General features: G+C 44.4%; 1 protein-coding gene across 4 annotated transcripts in view; it reads right to left on the bottom strand.

The window, feature by feature from the left end:
• Nucleotides 1–16,876, bottom strand: part of COL7A1 (collagen type VII alpha 1 chain) — a 287,085-nt gene that overhangs the window by 90,006 nt on the left and 180,203 nt on the right. For all 4 annotated transcript variants that reach the window (XM_085853235.1, XM_085853234.1, XM_085853238.1 and 1 more), the window contains 6 exons: nucleotides 15,357–15,398; nucleotides 14,426–14,506; nucleotides 14,189–14,224; nucleotides 13,101–13,136; nucleotides 4,272–4,352; nucleotides 3,387–3,422 (listed from right to left, as the gene is read on the bottom strand). In XM_085853235.1, coding sequence (XP_085709361.1) covers nucleotides 3,387–3,422; nucleotides 4,272–4,352; nucleotides 13,101–13,136; nucleotides 14,189–14,224; nucleotides 14,426–14,506; nucleotides 15,357–15,398 — 312 coding nt within the window. The remainder of the gene's footprint in view (nucleotides 1–3,386; nucleotides 3,423–4,271; nucleotides 4,353–13,100; nucleotides 13,137–14,188; nucleotides 14,225–14,425; nucleotides 14,507–15,356; nucleotides 15,399–16,876) is intronic.

The raw sequence follows: 16,876 nt of genomic DNA, 5'->3' as shown, positions 1-16,876 counted from the left end.
CGAGGCAAGTGTTGGAGCCTTATTCTTCTGTATGGGTGCTCTGAAGTCTACATTCTCTTCGTCCTCGTGTGCTTCACATGAAGGTTTTTCAACAAAGCTTTCAAGCTGAATTTGGTCCAACTGACAAACACCAAGCAATGATTCGTGAATGTCAGAGGTAGCCAGATCCTTGTTGACAATATTTTCCAGTGTGGACGTGGCAGCTTTTCTGGCAAACACTTTGTCCTGCTGCAACGCCTTTACCAGCAAGTCCTCATCTGCAGTATCTTTCGCCAAACTTCCTCTGGTATGCTCATTGTATGAGTGGTCATCCTCTTCATCACTCATCAGCATCACCTTGTCCGAGAAGCTATTATTGTCTGTAGCTCATACGATAGCGTCCATCAGCTTCGTGCTGATCCAATTCTGCTGATCATTTCAACCAACCAACCTCCCGCCCTCAGTCCTGTTGCACTCAGCCACTCAGTGCTATGGTCGGGGTGTACCCGATTGAAACGAGGACCAGACTCCTTGACAACAAAGTTGCCTCTCTGGAACTCCAGACGAACCTCTGTAGGCAGCCTATTCATCTCAGGCAGGTAGACCGCACCACACCTTGCATAAAGGACATGATCATATCAGAAGGATGGTAACATTCACCCAAAAGCAAATAGATGCAGGTCCCAAATTCCATCGTGCTGTGCTCAAGTGGAAAGCAGTAAGATGTTGACCATTTGCATAGATTGCCACCAGGATTCTGTGTTTGAGTCTTCATGATATATTCTGTCACTTAAATTTTTCATATGTTGGTTAAATTCTTTGCTTGACAGCTTTTCCACCAATCCAGCCACACTTTCTGGTTCGAGATATGCCCCAAATGAACTAAGCTCTGCTCTCAGATCAGGATCAAGGCCATCCAAATAATCATCGAGTCACGGAAGCATCAGCCTCCACAGTGCCGGAAGTGACCATTTGTGGACCCTTGTAGCACGAGCGTATCCTTTGTCAGCTGTAACTCGCTGAGCAGCATCAACACCCATAACATCATTATACCCACAAGTCGCACAAACCGGACTCTTGCATATGCCGCCCCAGAAGTCTGTGAAAGTTCACTGCGGTGTGCAATCCGAGAAGACGAGGGATAAGTAAGTTCTTGTACTCGGAGACCGACCATGGGACGTGCTTTGTGAGAAGTAAAGAGTGCTATGTAAAAGACAAAGAGGATCACCAGCTGATTCTCGAGTTTGGATGCGCATACACATACATCGCTTCGTAGTGCCCGGTAAAAACCATGAACTGCAAAGTAAGCACAAAATATAACTAGAGGGGGAGCACTCAGGAGAGTGCAAAACCTCCGCCGCCAATACTGCTGGGTCACTCAAGTGAACCTTATATCTTATTCATTAAATATGATGTCAACAGTGCTGAAAGAGTTATAGTTCTTTTCTCCAACATTTTTTTTTTTGGGGGGGGGGGGGTTGGAAATCACTTAAAACATGTAGAAATGCAGAAAAGAAATCAAAATTTTGTTGAAAAAAAAGTTGCAAAAATTTTTTTTTCTGTTAAAATTTTTTTTGGGGGGGGGTTGGAAATCACTTAAAAACTTGTGGAAATGCAAAAAAAAAAAATTATTCTCTAAATTTTTTTTGGGGGGGGAACAAATTTTTTTTTTGGGGGGGGGGTTGGAAATCACTTAAAACATCTAGCAATGCAAAAAAATTTTTTTCCTTTTTTTGGGGGGGGTAACAATTTTTTTGGGGGGGGGTTGGAAATCTCAAAACATGTCGAAATGCAAAAAAAAAAAAAAAAATTTTCTCTAAATTTTTTGGGGGGGTTGGAAATCACTTAAAACATGGAGAAATGCAAAAAAAAAAATCCCTATTTTTTTGGGGGGGTAACAATTTTTTTGGGGGGTTGGAAATCACTTAAAACATGTATAAATGCAAAAAAAAAAATTTATCAATTTTTTTTTGGGGGGGGGACCAAGTCCAAAATTTAATGGCATGATCCTTGGACCATACCTAACCCCCCCACCAAGTTTCGTCGAAATCCGTCGAGGAGTTTTTCCGTAATACTGTTCACAAACAAACAAACAAACAGAAAGGGGTGAAAACAGTAACCTCCATCCATCTTCGAAGATGGTGGAGGTTAATGAATCTGAGTGAGTGGGAAGTTTTGGGACCTGAGATAAAATTTTGTTACTCTTTGCAGGAAGATGGAATCTTCATACATCAAATACTTTTGACTGGCTCGTATCGGCAAACAAATTCACAAAACATAAAATCGTTTGGCTGCATTGCAGTCCGACTGTCAGATTGTCAGAATTTCAGCACATCTGTAAACCTGCTCCATGTTTCAGCTCCTAACACACATTTTACCACGGATTTATGTGGCCTATGCTGTACAGAATATCAAACCATCACGACTGAACAATGTTTTCTGGTTGATTTTCATTGACAATATCAAAACTCCAGTACACGAGTCAAGTTTCCCTTATTTTGAGTCAGACATGAAAGGGTTAAAAACTCAAAATCGAGTCTGGCAAACACTCGATTCGGATTCAGCATCCCAAAATACGTCTACCGAGAACGGGTGCCCTCCATTAACTAGAAATGCTTCCATTGTTCATTTATTTATTTATTTCCAAATCTGACCTTGTCTACAAGTAATATATGTAGAAAACAGAAAATATTTAGATTTCACCCTGCCATTAACTTGTTTACAGTCGAACCATTGTTGAATCTGCTCTCTCCATGAGATCCGAAGGAAGAGGAATCAAAAGTCCTCTGAAATAAACGAGCAAAATCCAGGATCACTGCTCACCCTCCACTCATCGGTTCCTCTTTTTCCCCACCTGCGGAACAAACTTCCACATTCTCTTCAACCTCATCCTTCCCTCCAGGTCTTCAAGACAGCTGTTCACCACCATCTCAGATCGTCTCAAATCCAAAGCCGTGATCTTTCTACCCTCGTTGATCCCCCTCCCCAACCGCACCTGAATCCCTCCTCCTTCCAAATTTCCAGTTCCCCCTCCTTGAAGTTTCCTTCTGTATCCATCTCGTCCACCCCAATCATCCTCTCTTGCCCCCACTCCCCCCTCCTCACCATTGGCTTATCCAAGTCTCCCTCTATCTTGGCCTTCTACTCTGGTGTTGGTGTTTTTCCTCCCACTCTACTGGTCCTTTTGCATCTTGTTATGGTCTGATCCGTTCAGTGTACGAGCGTCGAGCAGTTCTACGAGCCTCGACTGTGTATACAATTTTTTCCCCCCATTTATTTTCATGATGTGCGCGTTCCACATAGAAAGCAAATAATTCCACACCATAACCATGATGGCCACTTTCATATATGTAATATACCTTTGTAGCTTCGAGATAAAAGGCAAATAAAATCATAGCAAAACATACGTTTCTTCCTGGTTCTCCTGGTTTACCTGGATCACCCTATAAAACACAAACAGAGAAAGATCGTCAAAATCATTCAGAAGTAACTCTCATGTTAACAACTTTGTGTTTAACTTCACTGCTCATTACTGAATCGTTTAAGCGAGCGTTTTGAAACAATAACAACAATCATCAGTGACACAAGATACAGAGATGAACAATATGGCAATTTCCTACCCAGAATACTTTGTACCAACAAATTGCAATAGTGTGTGTGTGTGTGTGTGTGTGTGTGTGTGTGTGTGTGTGTGTGTGTGTGTGTGTGTGTGTGTGTGTGTGTGTGTGTGTGTGTACGTGTGTGTGTGTGTGTGTGTGTGTGTGTGTGTACACTTTCATGCAGTTCTGTGTGTGTACATGAGGTTCTGCATGCATACGTCTGGTTCTCTGTGCGTACGTCAGGTTCTGCATGTGTACATGCAGTTCTACGTGCGTATGTGCATGCATACATGCGGCTGTGCGTGTTTGTGTGTACATCCATGACATTTTAGCGACCGCCTGTGTTTTATTGACCGTTTTGATTTTGAAAATTTCTGATATGCATCAATTTTGTGACTTACAATATTAATGGACCAACACACGCCAATTCACTGACTAGCATGCCATTGAATGGGAAAGGAATCCACTTGTCTGCACTCGGAAACAAAATAAATAAATAACTATCAAGCATGTGCGGGGGACGAGCTAATGACCATAACTTTGTACTGCGGTTCAAAGTACGTCATTAAAACTGCTGTCATAACTCAATATCGACAAGGAAATATTTAGATTACATTGGCGCTACGGTTCATAAAACATGAAACACACCTAATGCTTCACTACATGCGATGCACAGCCTGTGCACGGACTTACCCTCGGGCCTTGTGGACCATTGTTGCCATCCTTACCATCTCCACCATCTCGCCCATCCAGGCCAGGAGGACCACGATCACCCTGTGAAAGAGTTAACAGTGAGGACCATGTTGCATGCAGTTCTCTCATCATTTGGGATTAAACAAAACTGTTCGAGTGCGATCTTAAACAAAAATAAAAACAGGTTTAATATCAAATGATGAAGGTTCCCTCTGACATATAACCATCTTCATGGTCTCTGTGTAATCTCGTCCCTAAAGGGCCATCATGCCAGAGAGCTGCCTCAGAGGACTCTCTGCTCTACAACTTCCATGAGGACTGCCTCCTGCTCCACAACTTCTTGGGGCCTCCACCAAACACAGCCACTAAAGGCCTCCATGCTATGCAGCCCCCTCGAGGCCTCCATGCCACGGACGTCTGCAGCCATTAAACAGACACCGGTGGAATGAAGGACCCGAAGGAGCCAGGTGAAATCAGAGTCAGTGAGAAAACACAGAAGCTGTGTCCTCAAGCCTCTCTTTATCATTGCTGGAAATAATAATAGCATTGTAGAAAGAAGATTTTACTTATCCTGTGATATGTTACTTCACACAGTGGTTAGCACATCTTTGCTTTGCATGGCGGTTAGTGCACCTTTACTTCCCATGGCCATTAGCACACCTTTGTTTCCCATGGTCATTAGCACACCTTTTCTTCCCATGGCTACATTCTGAGGTGGGACCTCCTTTGTCTCGAGCCCTTTTTGCCTGGGAGGAGCTACCCTGAAAAAAATGTCTGTTATGAACCAATCCCAATGCTTCATTCTGGGACCTCCAATCGAGATTGAGAGCCTTTTTGATGCATCACTTTTGGGGGCTGGGGGCTTAAGCCACCAGCTAGATGCTGGCAGACGTCCTCTTTAGGAGGTTGGGGGAAGGTGCCTAACATCCTGCAGCATATATCCTTGGTACCTCATTCTTTGCAGTCGGATGTCCTGGGCTGCAATGCTAACGCGGCTGAATATTCCATGTGATGATACGCGCATCATTTGAAGCAAGTTTAATGAAAGCACCGATCAGTTTGCAACCAAGTATTTAGCCAGGAGTACCCCTTTCAGCAGAACAAAGTGAAGTAATTAACATCCTTCGTCTTTCGTCCTTAGTCTTTTACACTCAATGCTGAGCATGAAGCCAGAAGTTGTCTCCATTCAGCTCTGTCAGTCATCTTAGCATCCATATCGTTCCAACCAATGTTCAGTACATACAGGTGCCTTTTCATGGTGTCACACTGATAAGTCTTGGGACGTCCCCTTTTCTCATTCACAAATTCTATTTGCAGGTACCCACTTCATTGCCTTGCAAAAGGGATTCTTTCACCACCCATTGATGACTATGTCCGACTCATCGAAGTGTCCTCAAAAGTTCATACGTGAGGGATACCTCTTTAGCTTTCTTGTAAATTTCTTAATTGGTTACTTGATAGCAGTACAGTAAGTAACTTTCAATATTTTTCTGAGACACCTTTGTTGAAAAGCACTGAGCTTCTTTGGCAGTTGTGCTCGTTTTCTGCTGCATGAAGTGCCATCGTAACTACCATCACATGAAATAGTCTCATCTTTAGTTTCAGAGAGATTGCTCCATTCTTTTAGATCTTTTTCCACTCCTCAAGATCGACCACTGCTAAACCCTACAGAGCAAGGCTGACCATTGCTAAACCCTTTACAGCAAGATCGACCACTGTTAAACCCTTCACAGCAAGATCGACCATTGCTCAACCCTGCACAGCAAGGTCGACCATTGCTAAACCCTTCACAGCAAGATCGACCACTGTTAAACCCTTCACAGCAAGATCGACCACTGTTAAACCCTTCAGAGCAAGATCGACCATTGTTAAACCCTTCACAGCAATTGACCATTGCTAAACCCTTCACAGCAAGATCGACCATTGTTAAACCCTTCACAGCAAGATCGACCATTGCTAAACCCTGCACAGGAAGATCGACCATTGCTAAACCCTGCACAGGAAGATCGACCATTGCTAAACCCTGCACAGGAAGATCGACTATTGCTAAACCCTTCACAGCAAGATCGACCACTGTTAAACCCTTCAGAGCAAGATCGACCACTGCTAAACCCTTCACAGCAAGGTCGACCATGCTAAACCCTTCACAGCAAGGTCGACCACTGCTAAACAATTCACAGAAAGATCGACCACTGCTAAATCCTTCAGAGCAAAATCGACCACTGCTAAACCCTTCACAGCAAGGTCGACCATGCTAAACCCTTCACAGCAAGGGCGACCACTGCTAAACAATTCACAGCAAGATCGACCACTGCTAAACCCTTCACAGCAAGATCGACCACTGCTAAACCCTTCACAGCAAGATCGACCATTGCTAAACCCTTCACAGCAAGATCGACAATTGCTAAACCCTAAACAGCAAGATCGACCAATGCTAAACCCTTCACAGCAAAATCGACCACTGCTAAACCCTTCACAGCAAGGTCGACCACTGCTAAACCCTTCACAACAAGATCGACCACTGCTAAATCCTTCACAGCAAGATCGACCACAGCTACACCTTTCACAGCAAGGTCGACCATGCTAAACAATTCACAGCAAGATCGACCACTGCTAAACCCCTCACAGCAAGAGCGACCACTGCTAAACCCTTCACAGTAAGATCGACCACTGCTAAACAATTCACAGCAAGATCGACCACTGCTAAACCCTGCACAGCAAGATCGACCACTTCCAAACCCTTCACAGCAAGATCGACCACTGCTAAACCCTTCACAGCAAGATCGACCACTGCTAAACAATTCACAGCAAGCTCGACCATTGCTAAACCCTTCACAGCAAGATCGACCATTGCTAAACCCTGCACAGCAAGATCGACCACTTCTAAACCCATCACAGCAAGATCGACCATTGCTAAACCCTGCACAGGAAGATCGACCACTGCTAAACCCTTCACAGCAAGATCGACCACTGTTAAACCTTTCAGAGCAAGATCGACCACTGCTAAACCCTTCAGAGCAAGGTCGACCATGCTAAACCCTTCACAGCAAGGTCGACCACTGCTAAACAATTCACAGCAAGATCGACCACTGCTAAACCCTTCAGAGCAAAATCGACCACTGCTAAACCCTTCACAGCAAGGTCGACCATGCTAAACCCTTCACAGCAAGGGCGACCACTGCTAAACAATTCACAGCAAGATCGACCACTGCTAAACCCTTCACAGCAAGGTCGACCACTGCTAAACCCTTCACAGCAAAATCGACCACTGCTAAACCCTTCACAGCAAGGTCGACCATGCTAAACCCTTCACAGCAAGGGCGACCACTGCTAAACAATTCACAGCAAGATCGACCACTGCTAAACCCTTCACAGCAAGATCGACCACTGCTAAACCCTTCACAGCAAGATCGACCATTGCTAAACCCTTCACAGCAAGATCGACAATTGCTAAACCCTAAACAGCAAGATCGACCAATGCTAAACCCTTCACAGCAAGGTCGACCACTGCTAAACCCTTCACAGCAAAATCGACCACTGCTAAACCCGTAACAGCAAGATCGACCACTGCTAAACCCTTCACAGCAAGGTCGACCACTGCTAAACCCTTCACAACAAGATCGACCACTGCTAAATCCTTCACAGCAAGGTCGACCACAGCTACACCCTTCACAGCAAGGTCGACCATGCTAAACAATTCACAGCAAAATCGACCACTGCTAAACCCTGCACAGCAAGAGCGACCACTGCTAAACCCTTCACAGCAAGATCGACCACTGCTAAACAATTCACAGCAAGATCGACCACGCTAAACAATTCACAGCAAGATTGACCATTGCTAAACCCTGCACAGCAAGATCGACCACTTCTAAACCCATCACAGCAAGATCGACCACTGCTAAACCCTTCACAGCAAGGTCGACCATGCTAAACCCTTCACAGCAAGGGCGACCACTGCTAAACAATTCACAGCAAGATCGACCACTGCTAAACCCTTCACAGCAAGGTCGACCACTGCTAAACCCTTCACAGCAAAATCGACCACTGCTAAACCCTTCACAGCAAGGTCGACCATGCTAAACCCTTCACAGCAAGGGCGACCACTGCTAAACAATTCACAGCAAGATCGACCACTGCTAAACCCTTCACAGCAAGATCGACCACTGCTAAACCCTTCACAGCAAGATCGACCATTGCTAAACCCTTCACAGCAAGATCGACAATTGCTAAACCCTAAACAGCAAGATCGACCAATGCTAAACCCTTCACAGCAAGGTCGACCACTGCTAAACCCTTCACAGCAAAATCGACCACTGCTAAACCCGTAACAGCAAGATCGACCACTGCTAAACCCTTCACAGCAAGGTCGACCACTGCTAAACCCTTCACAACAAGATCGACCACTGCTAAATCCTTCACAGCAAGGTCGAGCACAGCTACACCCTTCACAGCAAGGTCAACCATGCTAAACAATTCACAGCAAAATCGACCACTGCTAAACCCTGCACAGCAAGAGCGACCACTGCTAAACCCTTCACAGCAAGATCGACCACTGCTAAACAATTCACAGCAAGATCGACCACGCTAAACAATTCACAGCAAGATTGACCACTGCTAAACAATTCACAGCAAGCTCGACCATTGCTAAACCCTGCACAGCAAGATCGACCACTTCTAAACCCATCACAGCAAGATCGACCACTGCTATACCCTTCACAGCAAGATCGACCACTGCTAAACAATTCACAGCAAGATCGACCACTGCTAAACCCTTCACAGCAAGATCGACCACGCTAAACAATTCACAGCAAGATCGACCATTGCTAAACCCTGCACAGCAAGATCGATGACTTCCAAACCCTTCACAGCAAGATCGACCACTGCTAAACCCTTCACAGCAAGATCGACCACTGCTAAACCCTTCACAGCAAGATCGACCACTGCTAAACCCTTCACTGCAAGATCGACCACTGCTAAACCCTTCACAGCAAGATCGACCACTGCTAAACCCTTCACAGCAAGATCAACCACTGCTAAACAATTCACAGCAAGCTCGACCATTGCTAAACCCTTCACAGCAAGATCGACCACTGCTAAACCCTTCACAGCAAGATCGACTACTGCTAAACCCTTCACAGCAAGGTCAACCACACTAACCCCTTCACAGCAAGATCGACCATTGCTAAACCCTTCACAGCAAGGTCGACCACTACTAAACCCTTCACAGCAAGATCGACCACTACTGAACCCTTCACGGCAAGATCGACCATTGCTAAATCCTGCCTGTTCTTCTCTCTTCTCTTACTTTCTTATAGACTGTCGATTCCATGTGATTTTGTAGTATTATTGATAACACTTTACCAGGGATGGACAAGAGAGATATTCTTCATCAGTTGGAACAGTGATATAAATCTACTTTTTTTTGGTAACTTAACAATAATACCATTTATACAGTGTTCTGGTACTTCTTCACCATGTATTATCTTGTTAGTGAGGTTGTGTCATTGCTCTTTTCATTGTAGTGCACAATGTTTTCACTGTTAAGGAGGAATTATATTATTGCGGTTCTCGGAACGGCATGCATACAACAGATAGGTGTCTCAAGACAGTTATTCCATTATTTTACGTGTAGATAGTCCCTTTCCTTTTGTCTAGCGGGCCATCTGGGGCGTACGTTGCAATGATCTCATAACTGGGTTTGCTTACATCATTTTCTTCTTCATTTCGTCCCTACTCTTCTTTTCGTCTGATTATTCCTGAGGTAAATCAGCCACGTGTGCCTTCGCTATGAGGTGGGCCCTCATTGAGGCCAGCACGTGCGCTGCCGCTGTGAAGAAACTGCTGCACAAAGCCCTCGATCCCAAGCGAGCCCGAAACCCAACGTGTGCAGTGAGTCATATAGTGCACTTAGCAGTGCGGGGATTATCGACTCGAGCTTCCAATGATCTGGGGAAGATTGCCAGTTGCATTAAAAAGGCATACGAATGAATACCTCTTAAGAGGCTGCACGAATGGTGTTTTTTTTTTACAACACAGGAAACACAGCCAGCATGACGCCCACGCTGCACGAAACGAGTACGGAGGCCGATAAAGATGACTCCACGCCATGTTGGGCGGGATACGAGTGTGCGGAGTAGAAGCGGCTCGTTCCTTTTCAATAAAAAATATCAGACACATGTTGGTGTTCACCCTGCGCACACGCTAACGGAGTTGTGTGAACGCGAGCATTGGCCACGTGCATAATGGCTGAAACCAACGCACTGTATAGAATGTGCTTGAAGGCAGACACGTACGCCACTCGCGAAAACGTACATGGATTCATCCATAATGATGTATCTTCGGCCCTCGCTGGCAGCAGCGGATTCCCCATGGATGGTGAACGTCTTCTCGTTTCTACGGCGAGCGAAGCTGCGATCGAGCAGGGGAATGGACAGTGCGAGCTACGTTGGCGCGCGCGTTGATCGGTGCTGGTCGGGCACCCGAGTGGGCATGCGGGACCCTTGGCCGGTCGCCAGGGCACGGCCCAGGGTTTTTTGCAGGATGATTCGCGTGCCAATTTCAGTGCGGGCGATTCGTTTCATGTCCTGGGGTCAGAGCGGAATATTGCTGCTGTCTGAGATGACCTTGCCGGAAACTAAGTGAGGCGGTTTCTGGCCAAAGTTAGCGGCCATGTGAGGGGTCGGGGCCAATCGGAGCGCCCGATTCAGGTGATGACGTTTCGATTCGGGGTGGCCCCTCCCCCCACGCGGCAAGCCCTATAAAGGTCGGAGCAGTCCCTCCGCCTCTCTCTCTCTCTCTTCTCTTTCTCTTTCGCTCGATCTTACCTAGCCCTCGTCCCTCGGCACGACCGCCTCCTGCTGTCTGGACTCCACCTCCTCATCTCCGCCCACACGTCAACCCCACCCGCCTACCTTGTCCCGCCTTCCACTCCATCCACAAACTCTGGACTCCGCCCTTCTCCACTCAAGCCCCTCCTTCCCGAACACAGTCTCCACACGCTCTGCTAAAGCCAGAGATGACACGCCAGATGTCGGGTGCCAAACTACGGAGCATCCCCCCCTCCCTAAACGTATTGGTGGCGCGTCGTGCTATTAAGCACAAAGGTACCAAGAACATAGCCTCAACTCCTTTCCCTTCCTGGTTCAAATCTTTCTCTTCATCGGGTTTTGTGTGTGTGTGCGCGTGCGCGTGTGCGTGTGCGTGTGCGTGTGCGTGTGCGTGTGCGTGTCTTGGCACCTGTCTGCTTCAGTAAGACTGCAGAAGATCGTTATTATTATTATTGTTATTATTTTCACGTTATGTCTGCTCTGTGTCCGCTTTTGTAAGTTGTCTGTTTATTTGCTGCACCACACCTCTCTCCTATATCTTTGCACAACACACCCCAATAAATCTTGATAGTGCCACATACCATTCCTCGCCCATTGTTAATAAATTATTATTCGAAATGTTCCCTGCTCGTCTTTGTGGTTTCTTTCATTGATCCAGCATGGTCCGAATCCGAGCTTAGCCGGGACTTTATTCCCAACTATCCATTTCTTTTAGCCGGTATGTCCTTGGCAGTGTCGCTCGGCTGCATCCGATCCGGAAAAGTGATCCGGTCCGGTAGAGTGATCCGGTTCAGACAAGGTGTACCGAGGGCGTGTTCCCCGGTAATTAAACCACGTGATTAATTAGGTAACCGGATTAACCCATAGATGGGAGGACCCGAGGTTACGCGGATGAGTTATTGACGCCCAAGGTCGGTTAAGCGACCCGCCGCGTCACGGAATTATCCGTGTGCGACGGCCTACAATTCCGGGGAGTCTGGTGGGAACCGAGATAGCTTCCCCCTCCTCGTGGTGTTCTCACGCAACCCCCGGCCTGCAACAATATCAAAGCCAGATGATATGTTTGACTTTCGGAGCCTCACAGCCTCCTCAACTTCCGCGATGGTGGTTTCACCTATGTAGATATCAAGGTCGATAGGAGTCGCCTCGTTGATGAAGTCAAATGCTTCTGAATGTTTGGATTGATTTAGAACCTCCTTAAAATGTTCTACCTAAGTCTTATCCTGTTCTTGAACAGTTTGTAAGGTTGAACCTCCTTTTAATTTAATAGCAGGGTTGAGATGACACTGTATTCCAGAAAGCTCTTTAACGATATGATAAACCACCTTTGAGTCATCTTTCGATGCTGCTACTTCTGCCTCCTCTGCTTTCTTATCAACCCCCCTTTTGTTTATCGCAACAACTCCTCTTTACCTGTCTGTTCAAGTTGAAATATTCTTCATGAAAAATGTTCCTCTTTTCCTTGGTTTATACTTATTCTCACTTTTGCTTTACTGCTTTTCATTTATCAATGTGGTTCCATGTCTCATTAGTTGTCCATTGTTCTTTCATTGTCCCTCTGCGTTTACCTATGATTGCAAGGGCAGGCTCTTGTACATCGTTTCTGAAGGTTTCCATCGTTTCCTCAACTGAAGTATCGAATTAAAGTTGGTAACTCTCTCGGATTGTGTTTTTTAATTTTATTTCTCCACCTCAAAAGTGAAAGGGCGGTCACGAGATTGTTTCTTTAATATCTTAAGTTTGATTTAATCGGCCACCAGATAGAGGTCTGAGTCACAATCTGCACCGCGACATGTTCGCACATCTTTCAGAGAAGATCTCCACCGACTATTTATGCACAAGAAATAAATTCCATTTCCCATCTGGTGATCTCCAAATTGTCTTGTGGATGCCTTTACGAGGAAAGTAGATATTTCCAACACAGGTGTCATTTATGGAGCTTAAATGCAGCAGCACGTAATTAACATGCATGTGGATAAATGATGCGCAAGGCGCTTCTCACCTTGTCTCCAGTTGGTCCTCTTTCCCCCGCATATCCCTGCAATTCCACAAACACACTCATATGAACAAAATCAAAAACAAAATTGAACAACCCTGCAAATGTGCAAATAACTTATCATACAATATGTTTTTCTTGGCCTCAAACCTGAGCTTTCATCATAATGTTGAAAGCCCCAAAAGATAAAAGTATTAGTCTGTTGAAGTAAAAGGTGTCCCATGGATACCATGACCTACCAATGAAATAATAAATAAATAAATAAATAACTCAGGCCCACGCACTGAGCTTTGTTGAATGAATAAAAAAAAGTTCAGAACTAGTTTGTTTGAGAGATAACATCATGAAGACTAGAATGGCACTAGGTAGAGTACATATCTCCGCCAGGCTGAACGGCTTACATTTTGTAACCCATTGATGGGCCGGATCTGTAACCCAATGATGGGCCGGATCTGGATGCGGACCTGAACCAAAATTGAATCAGCTTGTTCTTGTCATCTACCCAACTCATCCAAAAAGTTGTCATAATCTGTCCACAATGTTTTGAGATCTCATGCTTTATATCATATTTGGCCCTATCTCTCAATGGTGAAGTCACTTATATAAAATATTCTCGTATTCAGGTCTGAATCTTCATCAAAATGGAATCAGTTCATCCTTGTTACACATCCAAATTGTCCATTAAGTTTCGGCCGAATCCATCCGCAACTTTTTGAGATATCATGCTATGTATCGTTTTTGGCCCTATCTCTCAATGGTGAAGAATCACTTGAAAAATTCTGGTATCCAGAACCAGATCTTCATCAAAATCTAATCAATTCATCCTTGTCACACACTCAACCTGCCCACAAAGTTTCATCCAAATCTGTCTAGACAGACATACAAACATGGGTGAAAACATATCCTCCGTCCACCCCTGGTCGTGGAGGTAATTATTGTAATACATGATATAAACTGCCTTTGTATAAAGGAAGAAACTGTCTGCAGCCATCGTTTCCAACCACCATTGAAATGAGTTGTTTGACAGCGTCGGCAAGCTACTTGTTACAAAAAGAAAATGATCGCAACAAAAGTCCTTCAACATAAAAACTTACCCTCATTCCAGGAGGACTGGCTGGTCCCTGTGGTCCCTGAAAATACAACCATTACTCGTTTCCCTTAACAATCCCATAATAGCTAAAAAAAATCACCGCCAGCATGATGAAATTAAATCTCAATGATGTTTGGAGATGTTTCCTTGAAAAAGTAGGGCTGTCCTGGAGATAAAACTCTCGAGGTCCAGCTCGATGTTTTGAATACAAGGAAATAACACGAAAATATGAGATGCTCACCTGTTTTCCTGGTGGTCCAGGAAATCCATGCTCACCAACCCTGCCATCAAACCCATCCTTCCCAGGATCCCCAGGATCACCCTGAATTAGAAGACAAATGAGATAGAATTAAATCACTGTTAAAGGCTGGCTATGCAGATCATTGACAGTGTGTGACATCATTGGAGGCAACGGACTATAGACAACATCTGACTGAACCAAATGGCCATGAGCAAAGGTTGGAAGGAGGAGGGAGAGGGAAGGATGAGGGGTGAAACCTGGGCTTAGAGTATTATTGATGGCATTCATTTTTGCAATTTATTTTCACAACCATTGGGGATTTCAAATTCTCGTCTCATAACTTTTTTTTCTCCAGGGTCTTGCACACATTTTGATACCACACACGTCCAAATTGGACTTACCATTCAGGTGTCACATGACAATTATTAGTCACATATACGAAAAAAAAACCCTGAAATTTTTACACGTTTATGTACACCAAACACATGTGAATAAGGGTTTCATGCAATAGGACAATGATGGTGTAAATTAATTGGCCTATAATTTATTCTGAGTGTTTTAGCATGTTGTCCAAGACACTAAATAATTACAGAAAAGCAATAAAATGCATTAAAATATATAATTAACACATCATGAAAGAAATAATTTTACCATCGCGTTCGTTGCGTGACGATCTATGCGTGTGTAAATTTTCGAGTTCGTCGAACCATCGAAGGCAGGACCCAGTCAGGGAAAGCTCAAAATCACCCAGTTCAGTTAGGGTTAAAGAAATGGTCAACGACCAAGTAAGAATCCTATTAAAAATGTTTTCTCCCCCCCCCCCCTCCCACTTTTGCATGACATTTCATCGTGATGTTCACAAGTACATTAGGAAGTTAAGTTGCACATAACCAGCTCCTGAAGTGCTCAATATTTATAAACAGATCCTCACCTTTTCACCCTTTTCTGCTCCCACTGGACAATCAACTTGAATCTTAGAAAAATGAGAGACATTGGTGAAAAACAATATCTTAGACATCATCTTGTATCGCATCCAACCTGATACAATCACTGAAATAAACATCTTGTGTTGAAACCCAATCTCAACTATTTATGAGGTGCATGAAAGATTTTCTTCATTGTTTGGCAAGTCATTGCTGCCTCAAGGTGATCGCAGAGTGCAGTGCATTGGGTTAAATGGTTTCAAAGTGCAGGTGAATAGAACAGGTGGCCACAGAGTGCAGGACAATCTTACTATAATGGAGCAAATGGGGATGTCACCCAAACTCAAAAATTGACATTTTGCGGAAATAGCGTCAGCATTGTTGGTAGCCGGCATTACACATCATCTTCCTTTATCTTATGATGTGGAGTACAATGATATGTTGTGATGAATAAAAATTTCTTTCAAAAATTAAACAAAGTGCATTTCTATGACTGTTCCGCAGCACATTGCCCACCAAAGGTGGGCAGAGAAGGGTATTCCCATCCGGAAGACAGGTGTGCCCGGGAGTAGATTAAATGAACGCAGAATGCCAGAGAATAGACCAGGTGACCACAAAGTACAGGACAGTGGGTCAGGTGGCCACAGAGTACAGGGAAGAAAAAAAAGAAAAGAACCGGTTGGTCACAGTTTTGGACTGCATTATTTAAAAGGAAAGCAAGACGTTTCAAAGAGTTCAACGATTGCAATGCTAGTCTATAATATGACCTGCTAATGTATATTCTCAAGCTCCCACCTCTTCTCCATTCCTCTTCAGCCACACAAACTAAACTAAAAGTGAACGGAAACGAGGAGTCAAACAAAAGTTGTTCCTTTTTAGCTCCAACCAAATAAAATGACCCCAACTTATATTCGGAAATTGTGGAGTAAACTGTTTATATTTGACATTTTAATATTAAAGGTTGATAAATGTTTAACACAAACCTCTCGGGACCATTCAACTCTCTTGAGACTCTTGAAAAGGAGTTATTCCGAATGTTTACCAGGATCGGTGATCATCAATGCACGATATTGTGTTTACATTGGTTGTTATCTCCATTTGCAGGTTTCAGGAGGTTGGAGGATGTTCTCCCAGAACTCAAAATCTCCACTTCCTTTTTTGGTAAAGGATTGTGATTCAAGAACTAAGCGGTGAAACTTCGTTCTCATAGCTTCATTCCAAGGGCTCTTTTCAAAATCTTCAATGAACCTCTGACTGCCTCCACTTGCAGCAGATTTGTAGTTACATTTCCCGGAATGATTTTTAAATACTCAGTAAGGGTTTTCTGTTTCATTGCTGCAGCTCCGACTATCACTGGTATAATTTTGGCTTTCTTCAATTTCCAAGTCCTCTTGACCTCATTTTCCAGATCTTGGTATTTGGTCATTTTCCTGATTTTGGTGCTATTTAGTCCAAGGTCATTGGGAACTGAAACCTCGATCAACAATGCTGACTTTTCCTTTTTGTCTTTGAGCACAATGTCCACACT

The sequence above is a fragment of the Eptatretus burgeri genome, chromosome 13 (assembly GCF_056783735.1).
Source record: "Eptatretus burgeri isolate ZD-2024b chromosome 13, Ebu_testis_v1, whole genome shotgun sequence".
NCBI lineage: Eukaryota > Metazoa > Chordata > Myxini > Myxiniformes > Myxinidae > Eptatretus > Eptatretus burgeri.
Note: the sequence above shows the minus strand (reverse complement) of the source record. Positions and strands in the feature narration are given on the sequence as shown.